Source organism: Microcaecilia unicolor, chromosome 1, assembly GCF_901765095.1.
Source record: "Microcaecilia unicolor chromosome 1, aMicUni1.1, whole genome shotgun sequence".
NCBI lineage: Eukaryota > Metazoa > Chordata > Amphibia > Gymnophiona > Siphonopidae > Microcaecilia > Microcaecilia unicolor.
This window is the reverse complement of record NC_044031.1, coordinates 769,723,022-769,749,048: the sequence shown is the minus strand read 5'-3', so window position 1 is coordinate 769,749,048 and position 26,027 is coordinate 769,723,022. Positions and strand designations below refer to the sequence as shown.

The window sequence follows — 26,027 nt, the reverse complement described above, 5'->3', positions numbered from 1 at the left end:
CATTCCATGTAGAATCTCCAATAGTAGCAACATTCCATGTAGAATCTCCAATAGTATCTATCTTATTTTTGTTACATTTGTACACCGCGCTTTCCCACTCATGGCAGACTCAATGCGGCTTACATGGGGCAATGGAGGGTTAAGTGACTTGCCCAGAGTCACAAGGAGCTGCCTGTGCCTGAAGTGGGAATCGAACTCAGTTCCCCAGGACCAAAGTCCACCACCCTAACCACTAGGCCACTCCTCCACTCCAAACCATGTTGTCAAGAGTGGGATTCGAACCCACGCCTCCAGAGACTGCGCTCTAAATGCAGCGCCTTACACTGCTCGGCCATTCTGACATTCTCAATATATTCTGTAACATGCATTTTTTTTCTCCCCCTTCCTCCCTCCCCTCCCCCCATCCCAATCCTCTCAAACACCTATTCTTTTTCTTGTTCTCTAATTCAGGCATCCCGGTTCCACGGTTTCTGTTTCTGATATCGGTACGAGAGGTTTTCCCCTATCTACCTTACTTATACAGGTGGCACCCTCAGCTCAGGGGCATCCAGTTCTACCACCGCTTCAGATCTCCACGGCTTTTATTTGTCCCATATTTTAAGGAATTGGATAGTACACGATATCTTGTTGGTACACATACTTACAAAACTGCATAGCTGAATATGCCTGTAATATAGCCCTCCCTGCCCGTCTTCAAGTCTTTGCTTAAAGCCCACCTCTTCAATGCTGCGTTCGGCACCTAACCCTTACCGTTCAGTGAATCCAGACTGCCCCTATTGGACCGACCGTTCACTTGTCTATTAGATTGTAAGCTGTTTGAGTAGGGACTGTCTTCTCTTTGTTAAATTGTACAGCGCTGCGTAACCCTAGTAGCGCTCTAGAAATGTTAAGCAGTAGTAGTTTTCAACATCCTATATAATAAAACTCACCCTCAACGTTCTGAAGACACTGACGTCAGTGTCACTTCCTTCGGGTTCGAAGGGTTCGTGGTGGTGAAGCCACCGAAATCACTGTCTCTGGGCCCCGCCCTCGCGTCAAACATGATGACGTCGAGGGCGGAGCAATGGCATCACAGATAGAGGAAGGAGCAATGGCGTCAGTGGCTTCACAACGACACACAGGTGGGTAGGGAGGGAGGTGGGAGAGGAAAACCTTGCTAGCGCCCGTTTCATTTGCTCCAGAAACGGGCCTTTTTTACTAGTATAAAATATGCTTTACATGTGGCGAATACTTTATAAATTAGTGCTGCTTTGGGTAATCAGATCAGTCACAGACTTCTTACCGTATTGTACTCAGAATCCAACAGAACCAACGTTTGAAAATGGAGTTCTTACCTGCTAATTTTCTTTCCTTTAGTGTCAACAGATCAATCCAGAACTGGTGGGTTATGCCTGTCTACCAGCAAGTGGAGATAAAGGGACTCAGAACTGGGTTGTGCCTTAATAGGAAGTGAGTGGCTACTCCAATTCAGTATTCTGATAACAAACCAGTTGGAACTATGTAGCCAAAATTAGACCATCTTCAAGGTTTCCTTCCTCACAAAAGAGAGCAGTCAAAAGAGACAAACTGGAACCAAACAGTAAAACCAGGCGAACCCTGAACAGAGAAATCTCAACATATGAAACAGGAACACAGATAACGGCATAAAGAGCAAGGCGGTGTCTGGATTGATCTGTTGATACTAAAAGAAACAAAATTAGCAGGTAAGAACTAATTTCTCTTTCATGTCCTCAACAGATCAGCCCAAGTTGGGAGGGCCCCTGAAACCCCCAAAAGGAGGACTAAAGCCGCCAAAAAAGGTTCCCTTGTAACTGATACATCCAGCCTGTAATGCTTTGAGAAGGTATGGAGCTGATCTGCAAATCTCATCCAATGGGACAGCTCCAGAGTCAACCCAAAGAGCAGTCACACTTCTAGGAGAATGAGCAGTGAAAACCACAGACGGATGCTTATCCTTCAGGATACAAGCTGAGGAGATAACCTCTTTCACCCAGCGGGCCACCATGGCCTTGGAAGCCAGGAGACAGACCCACAAACACAAAAAGGTGGTCTGATCTTCTGCATTCATTAGTAACCTCCAAATACTGAGCAGAACTCTACAGACATCCAGCAGATTGAGGGTGGGGAAGACCACCCCATAATCCTCCTTCTGGAAGGGAGGAGCAAAGTTGATTCATATGAAATGAAGAAACCAACTATTTTAGCTACAAAGGAAGAACAAGTTGAATTGACACTCCAGCCTCCGAGAAAACAAGGAACAGGTCTCTGTAGAAGACAGCTTGATGCTCCAACACGCTCTTTGCAGAAGAGATGATGATCAGGAAAACCGTCTTCAAGATCAGAGGCTCAAAAGGGGGATGCTGCAGAGCCCCAAGCACCAGGTTGAGATTCCATTGTGGACACAAAGGACGCAAAGGGGGGTCAAAGACTATTAAATCCTCCCTCAAAAAACAGACATCATCTAGATGTGCCAATATGGAGGCATCGTTCAAGTGGCCTCTAATGCAAGCAAGCCTACAACCTGCATCTTCAAGGAGTTCAGAGATAGGCCCTTCTTGAAACCCTCCTATATCTGTTATATCTGGCACCTTTTTCAAAGGATGCCACTGAAACCTTTTGGGGTAAATCCTCCATTGGGAACACTGAGAAATGCAAGGCTACTGTAAATAGAATTTGCAGCTGCCATGTGCAGGCATGACAGTGGTAATCAGGTATCATTACTAAGTAACAGGTGTTATGTCTCTGAGCTAAAACATTCTGTTGTTAATACAGGGACAGTGTTAATGTCCTACTGGGACCCTGAGTCAGCCCATGCTGAAGTGGGAATGTAGGGAGCATCCTGTAGCCACTCCTTGGACCCCATTCAAGAGCTAACTGATCTGTTGAATCATAAGGGTGACCATATTTCAGGAGTGCCTGTTAACTCAGAGAAGGCACAGGGGGTAGTTTATCACTGCAATGTGAGTAATCATGTTTTGTTAAGTGACGACAAGCTAACCACTTCTGTATTTTACTTTCCTTTCTCTTCCAGCCTCAGGAACTTGTTGTTCGTGATTGGAGCTTATCAGAGACATCAGATTTCTAGGTTGTCTCAGAGCTTACAGCCAGTGGGTGGGAATCCCACTGACTCAGCAAACATCAGTGGTATAATTGTGGGATCAGGCCAGTAAATTGCTGCATGTCCACATCCACATAAATATCTCAAGTAAAATAAACTAACACTCTTTGTCCCTTTCCTCAGGGTAAGCATGTCAGTCTTGAAAAGAGCAGCCTTGTCGTCTCTTACGGGCAGTGATCCGACGGGTCCCACCTCTGCTACGGTGGCCTCTCTCCACCTGGAATGTGATTTGTGGAAAGTTTTCCCCAGTTCGCACTTATTTTTTGCACACGTTTATCCGTTTTGCCCCACAATTTAGCCCGGGTGGTGGATGTTTGTTATTGCTCCTGGGAGTGCGCTCCGATTTGTGTGAATTGGGGCAAGTATGGGAAGAAGGGGAATTGCTTTCCTTTGAGGACATTCGGGAGGAGTACGGGCTTCCCACTTCCCATGTTTTTCAATTCCATCAGCTTTGAGATTTTATCTCTAGGAGGGCGAAGGGGGAGTTGGGTTTAACAGAGACCTTTCTTGAGTGTGCCATGGTTAGTGGAGGGGGAAAGGGGGGGACTCTCTAGATTGTATAAAGCTCTCCTTTCCTATCAGAAACTTATCATGAATTATTTACTAACGTGGGAGAAAGCATTGGGTGTTTCTTATGACTATGCGCAGTGGGAGGTGTTTAAATCCTTACTCAAGGTATCCGTGTCTAGTGATTTGGTAGAAAATGGTTATAAGATACTTTACAGCTGGTACTCTACCCCCCAGCGCTTGGCTAAAATGTTTCGTTTGGACTCTGCTTTGTGCTGGCGCCACTGTGAGCTAGTGGGGGACGTGTGCCATATTTGTTGGGATTGTCCTCAAGCTCAAACATTTTGGACTAATGTATTGAAATTTGTTTCAAGCTTAAGCAAGATCTCCTACCCCATGAAGATGGACCACTGCCTCCTACATAGGCCACAAGGAGTGAAATCTAATTCTCATCATCTGGTCACTCAAGTGTTTGTGGCCAGTAAATTGGTTCTAGCAGCAGCATGGAAGCAGCCTACTATACCTGGGCTTCGAGTGGTTTTGCGCAAGTTGGACTATCTTCATTTGATGTCTAAGTTGACAGTCCTGCGTAGTGGACACATTTTGGCTTATCATCGCATATGGAACCCTTATGTTCTCTGGTCTTCACATCCTGACCCCTCTAATGCTTGATTATTACTACAACTACTACTTGACATTTCTAAAGCGCTACTAGGGTTACGCAGCGCTGTACAATTTAACATAGAAGGACAGTCCCTGCTCAAAGGAGCTTACAATCTAAAGGACAAATGTACAGTCAGTCAAATAGTCAAACAGTCAAAAATTGATTCTTGAATGGGGTTTTGGGGGGCGGGATAAGGATAGGGGTTGGGTTTATGGAGAACACATATGAATCCAGAGATTCTCATGATTGTTTTCTTACTTATAATCTATTCTGTTGATGACAATGTTGTTGTGTACATTTATTATGTGTTGTCTCCTTAATAAACTTTATAAAAAAGAAAGAGCAGCCTCAGAGAGATGTGAGAACAGTGAGAGTACCTGGAAAGGAAATGCTTATGCTAGAGTAAGGAATGCCTGTGAAGCGGGGTTGGGGGTGGATCACCCTCAAACACATCAGGATCTAGTAACAGCCACCAAGAAAATGACCTTCAGGTCGAGTACTTCAGATGGCAGGAATTCAGTGGCTCAAAAGGCGTTTTCATCAGCTGGGTGAGAACGACGTTGAGATCCTATGACACTGGTGGAGGTCTGACAGAACATTTTGACTAAAGCAAACCTCTCATGAAGCGAACAACTAGAGGCTGTCCAGAGATGGGCTTACCTTCTACATGTTGATGATAAGCACTAACTGCACTAAGGTGAACCCGTACGGAGTTGGTCTTGAGACCAGACTCTGATAGGTGTAAAAGATATTCAAGCAGGGTCTGTGTAGGGCAAGCAAGGGGATCAAAGGCCTTGCTCTCACACCAGACGACAAACCTCCTCCATTTAAAAGAGTAACACTACTTAGTGGAATCTTTCCTGGAAGCCAGCAAGACCCATGAGACACACTCCAAAAGAACCAAGGAAGTGAATTCTAGAGTACTGGTATTCATCCTAGAGTACCGATAGAACTGAAAAATGAGCTTGCGGAGCTACTGTTAGTGATATGTGGAGTGGAGGAGTGGCCTAGTGGTTAGGGTGGTGGACTTTGGTCCTGAGGAACCGAGTTCGATTCCCACTTCAGGCACAGGCAGCTCCTTGTGACTCTGGGCAAGTCACTTAACCCTCCATTGCCCCATGTAAGCCGCATTGAGCCTGCCATGAGTGGGAAAGCGCGGGGTACAAATGTAACAAAAAAAAATGTAATTTATCCTTAAAATCGAGCGTGGTACCGGAAGATTGGAGGGTGGCCAATGTAACGCCCATTTTTAAAAAAGGTTCCAGGGGAGATCCGGGAAATTATAGACCGGTGAGTCTGACGTCGGTGCCGGGTAAAATGGTAGACTATTATCAAAAACAAAATTACAGAGCACATCCGAGGACATGGATCAGTGAGACCAAGTCAGCACGGCTTTTGTGTGGGGAAATCTTGCCTGACCAATTTACTTCAATTCTTTGAAGGAGTAAACAAACATGTGGACAAAGGGGAGCCGGCTGATATTGTGTATCCGGATTTTCAAAAGGCGTTTGACAAGGTACCTCATGAAAGGCTACAGAGGAAATTGGAGGGTCATGGGATAGGAGGAAAAGTCCTATTGTGGATTAAAAACTGGTTGAAGGATAGGAAACAGAGAGTGGGGTTAAATAGGCAGTATTCACAATGGAGAAGGGTAGTTAGTGGGGTTCCTCAGGGGTCTGTGCTAGGACCGCTGCTTTTTAACATATTTATAAATGATTTAGAGATGGGAGTAACTAGCGAGGTAATTAAATTTGCTGATGACACAAAGTTATTCAAAGTCGTTAACTCGCGACAGGATTGTGAAAAATTATAGAAGGACCTTACGAGACTGGGAGACTGGGTGGCTAAATGGCAGATGACGTTTAATGTGAGCAAGTGCAAGGTGATGCATGTGGGAAAAAAGAACCCGAATTATAGCTACGTCATGCAAGGTTCCAAGTTAGGAGCTACGGACCAAGAAAGGGATCTGGGTGTCGTCGTCGATAATATACTGAAACCTTCTGCTCAGTGTGCTGCTGCGGCTAGGAAAGCGAATAGAATGTTGGGTATCATTAGGAAACGCATGGAAAACAGGTGTGAGGATGTTATAATGCCGTTGTATGCCGTTGTAAGCTCCCCCTTTAGATTGTAAGCTCCTTTGAGCAGGGACTGTCCTTCTTTGTTAAATTGTACAGCGCTGCGTAACCCTAGTAGCGCTTTAGAAATGTTAAATAGTAGTAATAGTAGTAGTAGTAGAGTACTGTGTTCAATTCTGGTCGCCTCATATCAAGAAAGATATAGTAGAATTGGAAAAGGTGCAGTGAAGGGCGACTAAAATGATAGCGGGGATGGGACGACTTCCCTATGAAGAAAGACTAAGGAGGCTAGGGCTATTCAGCTTGGAGAAGAGACGGCTGAGGGGAGACATGATAGAGGTATATAAAATAATGAGTGGAGTGGAACAGGTGGATGTGAAGCGTCTGTTCAAGCTTTCCAATAATACTAGGACTAGGGGGCATGCGATGAAACTACAGTGTAGTAAATTTAAAACAAATCGGAGAAAATGTTTGTTCACCCAATACGTAATTAAACTCTGGAATTCGCTGCCAAAGAACGTGGTGAAGGCGGTTAGCTTAGCAGAGTTTAAAAGGGGGTTAGACGGAAGTCCATAAACCACTACTAAATGGACTTGGGAAAAATCCACAATTCCAGGAATAACATGTATAGAATGTTTGTACGTTTGGGAAGCTCGCCAGGCGCCCTTGGCCTGGATTGGCCGCTGTCGTGGACAGGATGCTGGGCTCGATGGACCTTTGGTCTTTTCCCAGTGTGGCATTACTTACGTACTTATGTAGGCTCTCAACATCCAAGGTGTGAGAGCCAGAGGCTGAAGGTTGGGGTGAAGAAGAGACCTCTCATTCTGTATGATGACGGTCGGAAAACACTCCACAGGACAACTCCAGAAGAAGAGGGAACCAATACTGCACGAACAGAATCATGGTTCCATGGTCTTGCTTGAGTTTCAACAAAGTCTTCCCCACTAGAGGTACGGAAGGATACACATACAAAAGACCTGTCATGGACATGGAAGGAAAAACTTTGTTGGCTAAATTAAATGATGCGATGGTGCCTGAAAAAGGGGCAAGGCACGAAAAAAGAAAGGGGAATTTCCCGACCGAAGTCAAGGCCTAAAAGCGGCCTGATGACTGAAAATAAAATGAAACTTAAAACTGGGCAAAATCACTAAAAAAATTAAAGGAAAATTAAGGATGGAGGTTCCAACATCAGGAACACAATAAATGACGGAAAAATAGCTGAAAGGCACAAAAACAAAAGCTGTCACCAGGACCGAATGACGCGAGGAGACGGTAAAAAAACATGCCCTCTCCTCACCATGAAAAAAGAAGAATTGAGGAGACTGTGTTCTCGTGGCAGGCGGGAAGGGACTTGTACAAGCTTTCATTTAGCTTTGGTAAATTCCGGAATGGGCGACTCATGTCGGCGTCACCCACTTGTGAGAATTATAAGCCTGCCTGTCCTCGGAGAAATATTTTTTCAGTCAATGAATATTTAAGCTCTGGATGATGTAGTAACAGCAGTTAGTGTATCTGGGGTTAAAAAGGGTTTGGACAACTTACTGGAGGAAAAGTCCATAGTCTGTTACTGAGACATAGGGAAGCCACTGCTTGCTCTGGGATTGGTAGTATGGAATGTTGCTACTATTTGGGTTTCTGCCAGGTACTTGTGACCTGAATTGGTTGCTGTTTGGAAACAGGATACTGGCCTAGATGGACCATTGGTCTCACCCAGTATGGCTACTCTTATATTCTTATGTAAAAAAAATAATAATAATGGGAAGGGGGGGGGGGGGGGGAGGAAAGGGACTTGATATACCGCCTTTCTGAGGTGTTTTTTTGCAACTACATTCAAAGTGGTTTACATATATTCAGATACTTATTTTGTACCAGGGGCAATGGAGGGTTAAGTGACTTGCCCAGAGTCAGAAGGAGCTCCAGTGGGAATCGAACCCAGTTCCCCAGGATCAAAGTCCACTGCACTAACCACTAGGCTACTCCTCCACTCCACTCTAATAAAAGAACGCAAAAATTAAAATATACATTGAAAAAGGAAAGCCATATCAAATAGCAGAGAGAAGAATCGAAGCTAAAAGCATAGCTATAATACATATAATATATACACAAATATAGTTGGGGTCCCCCCTTCATTGATTCCAATGCATAACCAGTTTGTTATTCAGGAAAATGTTTTTTTCCAGTTTACTCATCTTTAAGAACATCAGGTGTAATTCTAATTCTGGAATTACACCCGAGGAGTGGCCTAGTGGTTAGGGTGGTGGACTTTAGTCCTGAGGAACTGAGTTGGATTCCCACTTCAGGCACAGGCAGCTCCTTGTGACTCTGGGCAAGTCACTTAACCTTCCATTGCCCCATGTAAGCCGCATTGAGCCTGCCATGAGTGGGAAAGCGCAGGGTACAAATGTAACAAAAATAAAATAGATACTATTGGAGATTCTACATGGAATGTTGCTATTCCACTAGCAACATTCCATGTAGAAGGCTGCGCGGCCACATTGGTGATCTGCAAAGGGCCGACTTCTACATGGAATGTTGCTAGTGGAATAGCAACATTCCATGTAGAATCTCAAATAGTAGCAACAGTGGAGGAGTGGCCTAGTGGTTAGGGTGGTGGACTTTGGTCCTGGGGAACTGAGGAACTGAGTTTGATTCCCACTTCAGGCACAGGCAGCTCCTTGTGACTCTGGGCAAGTCACTTAACCCTCCATTGCCCCATGTAAGCCGCATTGAGCCTGCCATGAGTGGGAAAGCGCAGGGTACAAATGTAACAAAAATAAAATAGATACTATTGGAGATTCTACATGGAATGTTGTTACTATTCGAGATTCTACATGGAATGTTGCTACTATTGGAGATTCTACATGGAATGTTGCTATTCCACTAGCAACATTCCATATAGAAGGCTGCGCAGGCTTCTGTTTCTGTGAGTTTTCAGACTCACAGAAGCAGAAGCCAGTGCGGCCACATTGGTGATCTGCAAGGGCCGACTTCTACATGGAATGTTGGAATAGCAACATTCCATGTAGAATCTCAAATAGTAGCAACAGTGGAGGAGTGGCCTAGTGGTTAGGGTGGTGGACTTTGGTCCTGAGGAACTGAGTTGGATTCCCACTTCAGGCACAGGCAGCTCCTTGTGACTCTGGGCAAGTCACTTAACCCTCCATTGCCCCATGTAAGCCGCATTGAGCCTGCCATGAGTGGGAAAGCGCAGGGTACAAATGTAACAAAAATAAAATAGATACTATTGGAGATTCTACATGGAATGTTGCTATTCCACTAGCAACATTCCATGTAGAAGGCTGCGCGGCCACATTGGTGATCTGCAAGGGCCGACTTCTACATGGAATGTTGCTAGTGGAATAGCAACATTCCATGTAGAATCTCAAATAGTAGCAACAGTGGAGGAGTGGCCTAGTGGTTAGGGTGGTGGACTTTGTCCTGGGGAACTGAGGAACTGAGTTCGATTCCCACTTCAGGCACAGGCAGCTCCTTGTGACTCTGGGCAAGTCACTTAACCCTCCATTGCCCCATGTAAGCCGCATTGAGTCCTGCCATGAGTGGGAAAGCGCAGGGTACAAATGTAACAAAAATAAAATAGATACTATTGGAGATTCTACATGGAATGTTGTTACTATTCGAGATTCTACATGGAATGTTGCTACTATTGGAGATTCCACATGGAATGTTGCTATTCCACTAGCAACATTCCATATAGAAGGCTGCGCAGGCTTCTGTTTCTGTGAGTTTTCAGACTCACAGAAGCAGAAGCCAGTGCGGCCACATTGGTGATCTGCAAGGGCCGACTTCTACATGGAATGTTGGAATAGCAACATTCCATGTAGAATCTCAAATAGTAGCAACAGTGGAGGAGTGGCCTAGTGGTTAGGGTGGTGGACTTTGGTCCTGGGGAACTGAGGAACTGAGTTCGATTCCCACTTCAGGCACAGGCAGCTCCTTGTGACTCTGGGCAAGTCACTTAACCCTCCATTGCCCCATGTAAGCCACATTGAGCCTGCCAAGAGTGGGAAAGCGCAGGGTACAAATGTAACAAAAAGAAAAAATTCAATCTCTACATCAGTGTCATAGATTACTAGAATCTTCTCTATGCTGGTTACTCTGTGAAACTACAAAAAACTCTTATACACTCTTCAAAACACTGGAGCAAGGTTACTATGCCATGCTTGGAAATGTGACAGTCCCATACCTGTAATAATCCAGGTGAGCGTAAAGAAGCTGCTGCAGACCAAGTTCCAAACAATAGAGGACGAAATGGCTATGGAAATCCAAACTCTCGATTGCCCAGTACTGAGAGGCAGGATGTGATCTTTGCATGACTCCCCCAGCACAGCTGAGCCTGAGAAGCAGCTGCTCAAAGTCTTCCATTTCAGACTGGATGAAAACCTCATTTCTGCCAAGAAAAAAGAAAGAATCAGAGCCTCAAGTGAGTAAATACATGTCTGTTAACTAGCAAGCAAGAAAGAAGTCTCGGAGAGAACAAACATGTCTGTAATTAGCACAGAAGTGAGGTGCCTCAGTAAGCACACATTACTACTACTACTACTACTATTTAGCATTTCTATAGCGCTACAAGGCGTACGCAGCGCTGCACAAACATAGAAGAAAGACAGTCCCTGCTCAAAGAGCTATGTAATAAAAGTGAGCCAAGTATAGGACAATCAAGCCATTGTGACATCACTGATGAGGTTGGCTCTTATTGGTGGCCTGAGGCATTATGACATCACAATATTAGTTCTGGTTACAAGAGACTACTACTACTACTATTTAGCATTTCTATAGCGCTACAAGGCGTACGCAGCGCTGCACAAACATAGAAGAAAGACAGTCCCTGCTCAAAGAGCTATGTAATAAAAGTGAGCCAAGTATAGGACAATCAAGCCATTGTGACATCACTGATGAGGTTGGCTCTTATTGGTGGCCTGAGGCATTATGACATCACAATATCACCTCTGATTACAAGAGACTACTACTACTACTACTATTTAGCATTTCTATAGCGCTACAAGGCGTACACAGCGCTGCACAAACATAGAAGAAAGACAGTCCCTGCTCAAAGAGCTATGTAATAAAAGTGAGCCAAGTATAGGACAATCAAGCCATTGTGACATCACTGATGAGGTTGGCTCTTATTGGTGGCCTGAGGCATTATGACATCACAATATTAGCTCTGGTTACAAGAGACTACTACTACTACTATTTAGCATTTCTATAGCGCTACAAGGCGTACGCAGCACTGCACAAACATAGAAGAAAGACAGTCCCTGCTCAAAGAGCTTACAATCTAATAGACAAAAAAATAAAAAATAAGTAAGCAAATCAAATCAATTAATGTGAACGGGAAGGAAGAGAGGAGGGTAGGTGGAGGCGAGTGGTTACGAGTCAAAAGCAATATTAAAGAGGTGGGCTTTCAGTCTAGATTTAAAAGTGGCCAAGGATGGGGCAAGACGTAGGGGCTCAGGAAGTTTATTCCAGGCGTAGGGTGCAGCGAGACAGAAGGCGCGAAGTCTGGAGTTGGCAGTAGTGGAGAAGGGAACAGATAAGAAGGATTTATCCATGGAGCGGAGTGCACGGGAAGGGGTGTAGGGAAGGACGAGTGTGGAGAGATACTGGGGAGCAGCAGAGTGAATACATTTATAGGTTAGTAGAAGAAGTTTGAACAGGATGCGAAAACGGATAGGGAGCCAGTGAAGGGTCTTGAGGAGAGGGGTAGTATGAGTAAAGCGACCCTGGCGGAAGATGAGACGGGCAGCACAGTTTTGAACCGACTGGAGAGGGGAGAGGTGACTAAGTGGGAGGCCAGCAAGAAGCAGATTGCAGTAGTCTAAACGAGAGGTGACAAGGGTGTGGATGAGGGTTTTGGTAGAGTGCTCGGAAAGAAAGGGGCGGATTTTACGGATGTTGTAAAGAAAGAAACGACAGGTCTTGGCGGTCTGCTGGATATGAGCAGAGAAGGAGAGAGAAGAGTCAAAGATGACCCCAAGGTTTCGAGCTGAGGAGGCAGGGAGAATGAGAGAGCCATCAACAGAAATAGAAAATGGGGGGAGTGGGGAGGTGGGTTTGGGGGGGAAAATGAGAAGCTCGGTTTTGGTCATATTTAATTTCAGGTGGCGTTGAGACATCCAGGCAGCAATGTCAGACAAGCAACGAAGGAGGGAAGGAAGGACTTCCAGGACAGCACTTCTAACTAGTGAGCACAAGAGGAGCCTCAGCTAAACACAACTCTTTCTGAAGCTAGCACAGAAATAAGGAGCTTCAGGTGAACACAAGTCTGTAACTAGCACGGAGATGAGGAGCCTCAGGTGACTCACACATCTGTAACTAGCACAGAAACATGCATTCATGTCTGCCTTGGCCTTTAACCCTCAACGGGGAGGACTGACGAGACCACCACCTGCACACCGATCTCTTTTACCCTTTCTCTCCCAGGGTTATAAAGTCACTTTTGATGCCTTTGGAGTGGTTCCTAGAAGCATCATTCTTGCCAACACGGATGAGCTGCATCGAATAATAGTCAGTAGACTTGATGAGTCTTGGCAAGTTCTCTTTAGCAACTCAAATCTTGGCACCTGGCAGACAGCACACCTTCCAGGACATCATGTCTTGGCAAATGGATGCCTCTGTACCACATCAGAAGGAAATCGCTGACCACCACTACTTTTTGCTCCCTAGTGGTCACTGATCTACAACTTGGGGGATTTTCAGTTTCAGTTCCTGGGATGTATGGATGAACTCTGATCTCCTTGCGCTGCAGAAAAGCTGCCATCACCTTTGGAAATACCCATATGGCATGGCTCGGAACTGGAAATGACGACACAGAATTGCAAACCTTAAGTTCTTCTGGTGGGACAGCAAAATAGGGATGTGGAATTAAGGTTCTTTGAGAACCAAGGTTGTCAGAAACTCCTCTGGGCAATCATGGATCAGAAAGTTTCCATTCTGATGTAGGAGACCCATAGGAAGTGCTTGATCTTCTTTCAGATCTAAAATCAGTCAGAAGGAACCTTCCTCCATGGGCATGATGAAATAAATGGACTCTTTCCTTTCCCCAATTCTGCTGGGGAACAGGGTTCACCATGCCCAAATTGAACAGGTTTAAGAGAGTAGCCTGTACTGCTAACCATTTTCTCCCATCTTTGCAAGGAGACTTCAAGAATAAATTTGCAATGGGGTGGGAGAGTTCTAGCTTGTACCTTTTCTCTGATGATGTCTAAAGACTCACTGGTAGAGGTTATCTTGGTTCATTCCTTGATAAAGGCAGACAACTGACCCCTCAATCCATGGAATCGAGGAATGAACTGGGACCTCATCAATGGTTAGCACAGGAGGTACTGGAAGAACAGGAAGCCTGTTAATGCTCTGTGACACCCCCCCCCCCCCCTCCTTAAAAGGACATTAGCCAGCACAGCCTGGCCTATACCTTCTAGCCTTACAAAACTAAGAGCAACTGGTTAAAGATTACTTGGGTTTGTCTTCCAGAAGCCGCTAAGGATCTTCTAAGTCCTTAACCAATTTTTCCAAACCCTCTTCAAACATCATCTTGCCTTTAAAGGGAAGTTTAGTAAGGCAAGATTTAGAAGCCACATCAACTGACCAATTCCAAAGCCAAAGTAAGCAGAAGGCTAAAATGGAAGAGACTACGCAACGGGAAAGGGTTCTAATTAAATTATACAGAGCACCTGCCAAGTATGGCAAAACAGCTTCTAGTCAGGGCCCAAGGTCTTCCCACTCCTGACCGGTCTTGTCTGCCTGAATCCACAGAAGGTGGGCCTTAACCACATAAGAGCTAAAAACAGAAGCTTGAAGGACCAATAAGACTGCCACATCAAATCTTTAAGAGCTGCATCTACCTTGCTAACTTGAATATCCTCAACTGGGACGGTGGTCTTTTTCGTGACCGACAAAAACAGAAGAACAAAGTCTCTCACACAATAAAAGAAAAGCAACCACAGAGAAGATGACACTAAAAAACAGAGGTAAATGATGTGTAGATCATATAAAAATTTATTTCAAACATCCAATGGACTCAACATGAATCGTGTTTCGGCCACAAAGGCCTGCCTCAGGAGTCTGTTCAATATGGATGTTTTTAGCACTCTAGCTCTCATATAGCACCAAATTTCAATGCACCTTTAAACATGCAGTATCATCGCTCAGTCTACCATAGCCATTATCAAAGCATCCATGGTCGGATGCTAAAATAGTTCTTTTTCTTCCAGCACAAAAGAGTAAAGCTTACTCATGACCCAATCCACCTTGAGGCCTTTATGAGGAGATTCCCATTCGGACAAAAAAACAGACTGAATGTCATGGTGAACAAGAAAAGCCTTAGGAGGCTTAAGTGAACAATCCTTGAAGGAGTCCCCTTGGATTCAAGGATTCCAGTGCCACAGGAGAAGAATTATGCAACACCTCTAGGGAATGAGAAATCCGCACTGGGAGCTCATCCTTAATTAAAAATTTGATATACCGCTAATACAACAAAAAGTTGGTTGAAGCGGTTAAAGAATAAAAATTGCAAGGGGGGGGAGGAACACCATTATCTCAAGAGTAACTCAAGAGAAGGGTACAGAGGCGGGAAGGGGGTATTGTGGTGCCTGACACCTTGAAAACAGCCTTCAAACAGAAGGGTCATCGCCCTCTTCCTCAGGCAGCTTTCCATCTTCCAGAGAATCCCTAAGAAGGGAAAACCTCGAAGCCAGAGGCAGTGACTGCTGTGAAGGAACAGCAGATTCAATAGACTCCAATTCCCAGGAAACCTACAGTTCCAATCTTAATCGTTTACCCAGTGGAGTGGCCAGGAAATTGTTTTTTTAAGGGGGATTTGATATACTGCCTTTCTGTTTACATATTACATACAGGTACTTTTTATTTTGTACCTGGGGCAAAGGAGGGTTAAGTGATTTGTCAGAGTCACGTGGTGCTGCAGTGAGAATCAAATCCAGTTCCCCTAGTTCCCAGGTCACTGCACTGACCATTAGGCTACTCATCCACTCCACTAACAGGGAGTATCCTGCAAAGCAGAGCTCAGGAGTGTCAGAGTAGCTGCAGTGGCTCTAAACTGATGACACTTCACTTTGGTAGTTAGACGAGGAGAAGCCACTTGAGAAAAAGCTCATAAAATATTATTAGGCAGGAAGACTTGGGAAAGCCATTGCTTATCCCTGGAAATGAGCTGTGTGACACAGACCTACTTTTTGGGATCCTACTCAGGTAGGGTGTTGGGTTCTATGGACCTTGGTCTGACTCAGCATGATTATTCTCAATATTTATGACGCTAGTCAATATACAATGCGGAATATGGAGGTCTCTCCAGGGGTGTGCTGGTAAAGTTTTAACAACAGGCTCTTTCTCTGGACGTAGCCAGCTCTGCAGTTGGAAGGGCTAGGGGTGGCCAGGATGGGGGGCAGCAACACTTGCCTCTCTCTCCTCCCTCCCTTCGTGCGGGCACGCTAGGCATACCTTTGCTGGCAGCCAATAAATGGACTGCCACCACTCCCAACTCCCACTCCATGCTCGAGAAGTCCCAGCCTGCTGCCCAGAGCTAGGGAGCAGCAGTAGTCTATTTACTTGGCTGGCAGGGCTCAGCATCCCCACCAGCAAAGTAAAAGAGAATTCAGCAGGGGGCCCAAGCCCACATTTTGGGAGCCAGTTGTTAACGTAGACATGGAGGGCCCTACTTTAACAACCAGCTCCCCAAATTCTTAAAAACTTAACAACCGGCTCTTGCGAGCCTGTGAGAGCCTGCTCCAGCACACCACTGGGTCTCTCTCAAGTGGATTCTGCTCACAGGACATGAGTTCGATATACTGCCTTTCTGTGGTTCAAACCAAAGCTGTTTACATATATTATATGCAGGCCATAAAACTAATCATTACCCAAAAGCTAATACCTGACCTAAAAGTCTTTAGAGGCCATTATTCTTTCTTTCTAGTAGAGCTCATTATTTGCTGTTCCTCAAAGCTCAGTTACTCCTGTTGTTTTCTTCTTGATTCTCAGCAACTCCCTGCCTCCCTCCTGCCCCTCTTCTCTCAGGACGGACAATCTAGAGGTGACCCAAAAGGCCTGCCACAGCCAGGAAAGGATTCAGAATCAAAAGACTGCTAGAAGACAGAGTGAGGCACACACCTGGCCAACCTATCCAGTATCTTATTCCTCATGTAGCTGCTGCAAAGGGTGTCCTGCTCGACAAGGTCTGGAGAAAAAGGTGGCCAGTTTTGCTGCCCGAGCGCCCTTTGCCTGTCCTGGGGCCAACATTCATCCATCCAAGAGCAAATTTTCTGCCAGGCATGCTGGGACGTCAGATGTCTCCACAGGACGCACGGGTCACTGGGTTTATTGCCTGTGAATACAAATTAAAGAACATTTGTCTTATTTTAGGACAACATGGAGCTTATATTTTCTAAGCTTCAATAGTTTTAACAAATGTCTTTCTAAATGGTGTAATTTGTGGAAGTACAAATAAGAGCTGATCTGAGTCAATATTACAAGTTTTAGCTCTTAAAGGAATCCATAAAATGCATGAGAAAGACATGCTGGAATGCAGTGCATCGCTGAGGAGAAAGTATTAGCAGCAGCGAGAGGGTAACAAGGGATGAGCTTTACAGGACACTTTCCATCCCAGCACAGACAAAGACACATGCGAGAGAAAATACGGGAATTATTAAAAGTTTATGCACTACCAGACTGGTAGCTAAAACCTGTCTAATGCAGAGCGAGAGCTCTACCTCCTCCCTCTGCTCCCATACTTGCCTCTGTCCAACTCTTTAGAGAGGAGAAGTCTTTCTTGGACTTGCTGATCCCACCACTGGGTCCAGTGTAGTACGATCCTGAACTCCCTGCCGGCTGGCTCGCCTTTGTCATCGCACGTCAGGAAGGAATTGAGAAAAGCTGTGTGTCTGGCGACATCTCGGTCTGGTCTCCAAGACCTGGAACAGGGAAGGAAGCTACAGGCTACAGATCGTTTTAAACAATAAAATATTTCCTGTTCCTAGCTCAGTGCTACTGTGGGAATTTGGATTCTGGCTCCAAGTTTGACAGGTTGGTGACGTACAGGTGATGTGCTGAACATGATTCTGCACTGCTACTGACTTTACCTTAAAGCACCAGCTGGTGACTGAACATGAAGGCTCAGAAACGGGCAAATGTAGCTGCATTGTCAGAGTCACAGGGCACGACGATGCCCACAGAAAAGAAGGCAGCGTCAGAGCGGGTAGAGCGCCCCAGGTTTAAAACCCCTTTAACAGCAGAGTCAGGCTACCTGTACAGGGCTGGGCTTGCTTTCCTTTCAGAGCAGGATCCAGAGTAAAGACTTTCAATGTGGTGCACAGACGCTATCATTTCCTTCTCTCTCTCCGAAAAGCAACGCTCCTTTTCCAGCACTTCCACCTGAAACACAACACTCCAGTGAGACAAGAGACTGCACAACTTACTATGAGACCCTCAGAAAATCCCTTTTCCAGCTCTATCTGGGCTACGTAAGGCTGTTCCCCTTTCTCTTCTCAATTTATTACTCAATCAGTATCACCCTAAAGCCACGGCCAATAACACACATTTTGGGCAAGTGAGTAGTGGTTAGGAGTCAAAAGCAGCATCAAAGAGGTGGGCTTTTAGCCTGGATTTGAAAACGGCCAAAGACGGGGCCAGACGTACAGGCTCGGGAAGTCTATTCCAGGAGTGAGGTGCAGCGAGATAAAAGGAACGGAGTCTTACACAGATATTGGTGGCTAGCAAACTGGTGTTGGCAGCGGCATGGAAACAACAAACTTTGCCGGGACTAAGGACTATTCTAAGGAAACTGGACTACATTCAGCTGATGTCTAAGCTAACCGCGATGCGACAAGGTCGTCTGATAGTGTACCATCGCGTGATCGGCGCAGCCTGACCCTGCCTTGCCAATTAATTAGAGGGGAGGGAGAGGGCAGGGGGAGGGGGGATGTAAGGGGGTTAAAGAGTAATAAAAAATGTGTTCATATTGCATATGAAGTTGTGATACAGTATGTTTACAATCATCTTTGTATGGTATGTTTATACTCAATAAATATAAATAAACATTAAAAAAAAAAAAAAAAGGAACAGAGTCTTGAATTAGCAGTAGAGGAGAAAGGGACAGGTAAGAGAGATTTATCTACAGAACGGAGTACCCGAGGGGGGACGTAGGGAGAGACAAGAGTGGAGAGGTATTGGGGAGCGGCAGAGTGAATACACGTAAAGGTCAATAAGAGAAGCTTGAACTGAATACGGAAACGGATAGGGAGCCAGTGAAGTGACTTAAGGAGGGGGCTAATGTGAGCATAGCGACTTTGGCGGAAAATGAGTCATGCAGCAGAGTTTTGGATTGACTGAAGAGGAGAGAGATGGCTAAGAGGGAGGCCAGTGAGAAGCAGGTTGCAATAATCAAGACGGGAGGTGATAAGAGTGTGGATAAGGGTTCTGGTAGAGTGCTCAGAGATGAAGGGACGGATTTTGCTGATGTTATAGAGAAAGAAATGACAGGTTCTGGCAATCTGTTGAATATAAGGAGAGAGAGAGAGAGAGAGAGAGGAGTCAAAGATGACCCCAAGGTTATAATGATACCTTTTTTCTTTTTCACTCCCCAGGCTCTCTTTAACCACTTTGTTTCACAACATCTCACCTTCACTCTTTCTGGCCCTTTAATTTCCAGCCACCCTGACGTGCTGAGGAAAACTTTATCATAACGTAGAAAGTCTGAGACGCCACTTACCAGCAGGTCACGGATCCTTTTTTCAGAGGTATACATGCATATCTTGTGCAACTGATCTTTCACAGACAAGCCCTGTAAGGCAGAAATACACATTAGGTTAGATCCAGACATCTCTACATGTCTGGCACACCGAGCTCTCTCTTTCTCAGCCCTACCTTTCTTCCTTTCCAAAAAGGAGAAGTCTTCCCAGGACTAAGCAATCACAATGGAGCAGCCACCAAGCACGCGAGGAAACTCATGTGCAATAAAGCAGTGGCTTTGGAAAAGGTCTCCTGTCTTAAGTGGCAATGAAGAGACAGTGTAACGATATTCCCCGATAGAGGATATGCCTGGGGGTGGGTTTAATCGTAAGTCCTCTTAGCACTCACCATGTTCTTTAACAGGTTAGATGCTTCCTGGATTTCGCTCCTCAGAAGACAGTCGTACACCAGGTTCAAGCCCACCTGCTTTAGCTCAGCCAAACTATACGTCCTGCTGCGATTCAATCGGAAAAACGTCTGAACCTCTAAAATTTCATTCTTCAAAATGGCATCAGCAATAGCTTGCTTAAAAAAAAAAAAAAAAAAGAAACCATGAAAATCTAGCACATCAGTCAAAATATTTGCATTATGGTCTGCAGAGAAATGCATGGAAGGGAATTTACAGGGAGTCTCTGAGGTGCAGACAATCAAAACCCCTGCGCTGTTCCGAACAGCGCTCTAATGTTAGCGCCGGAAGAGTGTGGAGCAATAACACCCCTATGATCAAAGCTAATAGCATGCAAATTCATACGTGCTATTAGCTTCAATGATAGGTGTACATCTGCAGGAGGACTATGCCTGGCCTTGCCCCCACATGCCCCCCACGGCACAATCCTCCAGCAGAACTTGTTTTGACAGATCCGGTCTGTCAAAAAAAAAAAAAAAAGCCTGGACCAATGGATCTCCAGACCCCCCTCCCCCCCCAGAAAAGCCCTCCTGTCCCAGTCAGACCCAACTCCCCGCCAGAAAAAAGGGCTAGAGGTCCACCCCACCTGGTGATCTAGTGCCCCCCCCCCCAGTGATCGAGCGATCCCCAAACCCCCCCCCCCCCCAGTACCTTGAAATGACGGAGAAGGGAATAGCACTCCAAAATGTTGGTGCCCTGCCCAGTGAAACACACATAAATACCGATTTCTGAAAGTCACTATTTACACTTGGAGTCACATCATGCACAGATTTCAAGGAGGTGCGATTTGGGTGCGACATGAGCGTGGGCTTGGGCAGGATTAAAATCTACATGTGTATTTCCTACACACATGCATGGGGGAGAAATTTCCACCAGGGGCGTATCTGCGTGGGGCCACAGGGGCCTGGGCCCCCGCAGATTTCGCCCTGGCCCCCCTCCCCGCCGTCAACCCTCCCCCGCTGCTTACTTTTGCTGGCGCCGAGGTCCGACCCGCAATCGCCGTTTTTCGTCTTCCTCCGTGGCCATGCTTCCAGGAAGTAACGCTGCAGTGCTGATTCGTTGAATCCAGTTCGACGTCTGACGTCAGACGCCGAACTGGATTCAACGAATCAGCACTGCAGCGTTACTTCCTGGAAGCATGGCCACGGAGGAAGACGAAAAACGGCGATTGCGGGTCGGACCTCGGCGCCAGCAAAAGTAAGCAGCGGGGGAGGGTTGACGGCGGGGAGGGGGTGGAGAGAGGCGGCGGCGGCGGCGGCGGCGGCGGCGGCGGGGGGGGGGGGAGGGAGGCAAAAATGTGCCCCCCCTCTCTGGCTCTGGCCCCCCCTACCGCCGGATTCCAGATACGCCCCTGATTTCCACATCAAAGGAATGAATACATTTTAACAACAGGGTTTCAAACGAGGTATCAAGAGTCATTCTCCTTAATCCCAACTAGCTTCTTTTCCTCCTCCGAAAATGAAACTACGTTAAAATTGCTGTCTCACTTCCATAAAATGGGACACCTGAGTGTGTCAAGCTAGTGTAAAAGCCCCCCTTTTCTGAGGCTGAGGTACCCATGTCTGTTTTATCTTTCCCACCATACGTAATTCCCTAATCCCTTATTTGTCCCGTCTGTCTCGATTAGATTGTCAGCTCTGTCGGGCAGGGACCGTCTCTTATGTGTTTAGTGTTCAGTGCTGCGTATGTCTAGTAGCGCTATTGCAATGATAAGTAGTAGCAGTAGAAGTATGTGTGCAAAATAGCCGTTCTCACTGCATGTGACGGCAAATACACATGAACAAGGCACAGCCGTCTCTAAAATACCACCTGAATTGTGCCCATCCCGACCAGGACGTCTAAACTTCCAGTTCTACATTCGATGTAAAATGTGTCCTATATACAGAAAGCTCTCAAGTGTTTTTTAAGTAGTTCTACATTTAGCACAGTGCTGAATATTTAAATGCTTTCTGAATATGGACTTAAGTATGCAAATATGTGATTTGTTCCTATATTACATAGAACTTCTCTGTCTTGTTTTTCTTTCTGCAAATATCTCTAGAACTGACAATTCCCTAGTAAAAAATAAAAGTTATTCTATTACCATCTCCTTGTAATCTCCGAGAGAAGCAACCTCACAAACTGAACTACAGGAGCCTCAGGCAGTAATGTCAGTTCATCTCTGTAACATCACATGGGTCAAGGACGCCCCGAGAGCCTCAGGCATTAAGACGTGTGCATGAGCCACTGACCTCTGCACTCAAAGTCTCCCAGAGATGATGACGTCCTGTTCTGGTCACCAACCCTTCTGAATCAATGCACTGCCTCTTCTGAGGAAGTCTCTTCATAAAGGTTCGCAGTTCGCTGATATAACTGGTCAGGATATCCATGCATACCTGCAAGTTCTCATCGAACTCTGCAAGGACAACACCAAGAGGGAAAAGGAATAACTTACACCAGTAGGACACAGTGTAGATAGCAGGCGATCTCGTGAAACATCTAACAACTACATATTCTGTATGTCTTTATTTGGCCTCATAGCTCCTCCTTTCTCCTTTCCCTTTCTATACAATTGGAACCAGTACTGGGATTCTGGCACTGTTAATCTTCCTTCGCAACTATCCGGGGACCTTTGGACCTTTACCCATATTTATATTGCTAGACAGAGAGACAGATGGATCTGGATCCACTCAACCACTGTTCCTAGTCTAATCATTGCATCAACAGCCCTGAGGCCAGACATTAGCCACTAGGGCAGCTTACGAACTTAAGCACCTCTCTCACCTACTGGCCTGGATTGTTCCTGCAATGTCTATATAGTGGGAAGATCTAGTTTTAAAAAACAGCAGTTAAATAGGCTTATGGTGATAGGATAAGATAAAATAAGATTATCACGGATTCAGGTATGGTAAGCCCTTGGATTGCAGCAGTCAAGTCCCCTGGTATGGACCACGGCACAACTGGACAAAGCAGACAAGACAGAAGCTGGATCCAGACAAGACAAGGAAGCAAAGCAAAGGGCTAGAACTGAACCCAGACAGGAACACTGGAAGACACAGGAACAAGACTAAAACTGGGTACAGACACGGCAAGGCAAGGCAGGACAAGAAAGAGCAAAACAAGACAAAACACAAAACATAGCAAACAAAGAAGTGCAGACTAAAGACAAGGCAGGAACGGAGCTTGGCTATAGCACGAACCAGGAAAGAAAGGTAGAACACTCATTCGGGCCACAAGGCCGAACTGGAACCCACACGTAACAGAGTAGAAGAACACGGCCGAACTGGAACCCAAACAAACAGGAAGACGGGGGAAAGGAACAGAACAAGATCCCCTAAGAAAATACTAACCAGGCATCACATGCTGCGCAAAACACAGCCACAAACAAAAGGTCAAAAGACCAGTACATGCAAGCCCAAACAGTCACTGCGCCTGAAAGCACAGTCAAACGAAAAGGCAGCTCACGCAGACTAAAACAACAGATTCGGGAAGTAAAGAGTAAAAGGCAAATCCACACAAAGAGACAGCTCACACTATGCCTGAAAGCACAATCAAACAACAGAGTAGCTCACACAATCTCAAACAGCAGATTCAGCAAGTAAAGGGTAAAAGGCAAACCCACACTGACAGAGACAGCTCACAGCTGTGCCGGAGAGAACAGACCAACCAAACAGCAGCTCACACAGACTCAAAGAACAGATTCAGAAAATAAAGGGTTATAGGCAAACCAACAGAAAGAGAGACAGCTAACAGCTGGTTAAGACACCTGTTGCAAAGGCAAAGCATGAAAGTTCCAAGGTGCATTATAAAGGACTTTGCTGATGATGTCACAACTAGGAATGAGGCTTGGATACAGGAACACCAGAGCGAGGCTTGGATAACGAGAAACAGGAAGCAGAAGCAGCCATGCAGTAAAAAGGCAGTCCAGAGACGTCACAGAGACAGATTACATACATTTAGATACAGTAAACAATTTTCTGTCCCCGGAGGGCTTACAATCTAAGTCTTTACTTGAGGCAATGGAGAGTTAAGAGATTTGTTCTATATCTGCAACTAAGTTTTATATGGGTGAGAGTGAGAAGGTTGACAATTGGGATTTTCAGAAGATATTTGATAAAGTTCTTCATGAAAGACTCCTGAAGAACTGAAAAAGTAATGGGATAGGAGTGCTGTAAAAAGCTAGAATCCCAGCTCAGAGACAAAGACACATACCCTGGCAAGTCTGGAATCTCGCCTGAGAGACAGAGTCTCATGCAAACGTACATTTTGCATTTCTTCTGAAAGTGAATCCAGCAGGGTCTCTCCCAGACCAAGAAGATGACGACTCTCTCAGAGAAGGACAGATGTCCTCCTCAGTACTGTGAAGAGCAGTGACCTCTGACAGCTGGAGGTACCACACAAAGAGAGGTTTCAATTGTGTAGGGATGACCTGTGTATAAGATGCTGTGGTTTACGTCCACGGTGCCACACAACACTTGTAACTATTCCAGGTATGTTTATGTTTAATCAGATTTATTATACTAGAAACGGGGGGAAAGGCCGACAATCGCTCAAAAGCGCATGGTTCGGGATAAGGTATCTTTCAAAGATATCACCAAAACAAGGAAGATAGGGTATCCTGATAGTGAGGTTTCAAAAGAGACCGTAGTAGATCAGGTGTCTTTAAATAAAAATAAAAATCAGACAAAAGATTGCAAATTAATACTGTCAAGTTACTAAGCATGATGTAAATAGGAACAACAAACATAGTTCAAATGTCTATATGCGAATGCCAGAAGCCTAAGAAATAAGATCGGACAGTTAGAATATTTATTTATTGCATTTGTACCCCACATTTTCCCACCTATTTGCAGGCTCAATGTGGCTTACATAGTACCATCAAAGACATTGGCCCAGTCAGTGGATAACAAATACAAAGTTGTATAGTGATCGTATGAGGTATAAGTGAAGGGTCGGAATGGATGAAGACTGCGTGTTGTCCTGTTCGATCATAGTCATTCTGTGTTGTGAAGAGGGTTACGTGGGGTAGGCCTTTTTGAAGAGGTAGGTTTTTAGTGATTTCCTGACGTTCAAGTGGTTGTGGATTGTTTTCACAGCATTTTGGAGCCCATTCCATAGTTGTGCACTTATGTAAGAGAAGCCGGCTACATAAGTTGTTTTGTATTTCAGTCCTTTGCAATTTGGGTAGTGTAGGTTTAGGTAGGATCTTGATGATCTGACATTGTTTCTTATTGGTAAGTCTATAAGGTCTGTCATGTGTCCTGGGACTACGCTATACATGATTTTGTGGACTAAGGTGCAGATTTTGAAGATGATCCGTTCTTTGATTGGGAGCCAATGCAACTTTTCTTGGAGGGGTTTGCATGTTTTGCATGTTTTGCAGAATATCAGCCTGGCTGCTGTATTTTGGGCTAAATATATTGCACTACATGAAAAATTAGATATAATAGGCATCTCTGAGACCTGGTGGAAGGAGGATAACCAGTGGGACACTGTCATACCGGGGTACAAATTATATCGTAGTGATAGGGTGGATTGTGGAGAGGTAACATTGTATATTAACGAGAGCCCTGAATCAAACAGACTGAAAATTCTGCAGGAAACAAAACACTTCTTGGAATCACTGTGGATTGAAATTCTATGTGTAAAGGGGAAAAGGATAGTGATAGGAGTGTACTACTGTCCGCCTGGCCAGGATGAACAGACGGATGCAGAAATGTTAAAGGAAATTAGGGACGCAAACGAACTAGACAACACAATAATAATGGGTGATTTCAATTACCCCAATAATGACTGGGTAAATGTAACATCGGGGCACGCTAAGGAGGTAAAATTCCTTGATGAAATCAAGGACAGCTTTTTGGAGCAGCTGGTACAGGAGTTGATGAGAGAAGGAAAAATTCTAGACCTAGTCCTTAGTGAAGCGCATGATCTGGTGTGGGAGGTAATGGGGCTGAGGTTGCTTGATAACAGTGATCATAACTTGATAGGATTTGATATTAGCTTTGAAGTCAGTATAGAGGCATATTTTCAAAGTACTTAGACTTACAAAGTTACATAGGAGTCTATGGAACTTTGTAAGTCTAAGCGTTTTGAAAATGAGCCCCACAGGAAATCAAATAAGTTAGCATTTAACTTTAAAAAAGGAGACTACGATAAAATGAGAAGAACGGTGGAAAAAAAACTTAGGGGGACAACTGAGAGGGTAAAAACTGTACAACAGGAATGGACGCTGTTCAAAAACACCATCCTGGAAGCCCAGGCCAAATATATTCCGCGTATTAAAAAAGGAGGACGGAAGACCAACAACAGCCAGCGTGGTTAAATAGTGAGGTGAAGGAAGCTATTAGAGCTAAAAGAAAATCCTTCAGAAAATGAAAGAAGGAACCGACTGAAAATAATAAGAAACAGCATAAGGAATGTCAAGTCAAATGCAAAGCGCTGATAAGAAAGGCTAAGAGGGACTTCGAAAGAAAGACTGCGTTGGAGGCAAAACACACATAGTAAAATTTTTTCTTT

General features: G+C 45.1%; 1 protein-coding gene across 1 annotated transcript in view; it reads right to left on the bottom strand.

The window, feature by feature from the left end:
* Positions 1 to 26,027, bottom strand: part of SPG11 (SPG11 vesicle trafficking associated, spatacsin) — a 189,878-nt gene that overhangs the window by 126,518 nt on the left and 37,333 nt on the right. Inside the window, 7 exon segments of the mRNA XM_030189824.1 lie at positions 10,569 to 10,772; positions 16,508 to 16,721; positions 17,132 to 17,307; positions 17,640 to 17,767; positions 19,104 to 19,175; positions 19,472 to 19,648; positions 21,761 to 21,924. Coding sequence (XP_030045684.1) covers positions 10,569 to 10,772; positions 16,508 to 16,721; positions 17,132 to 17,307; positions 17,640 to 17,767; positions 19,104 to 19,175; positions 19,472 to 19,648; positions 21,761 to 21,924 — 1,135 coding nt within the window.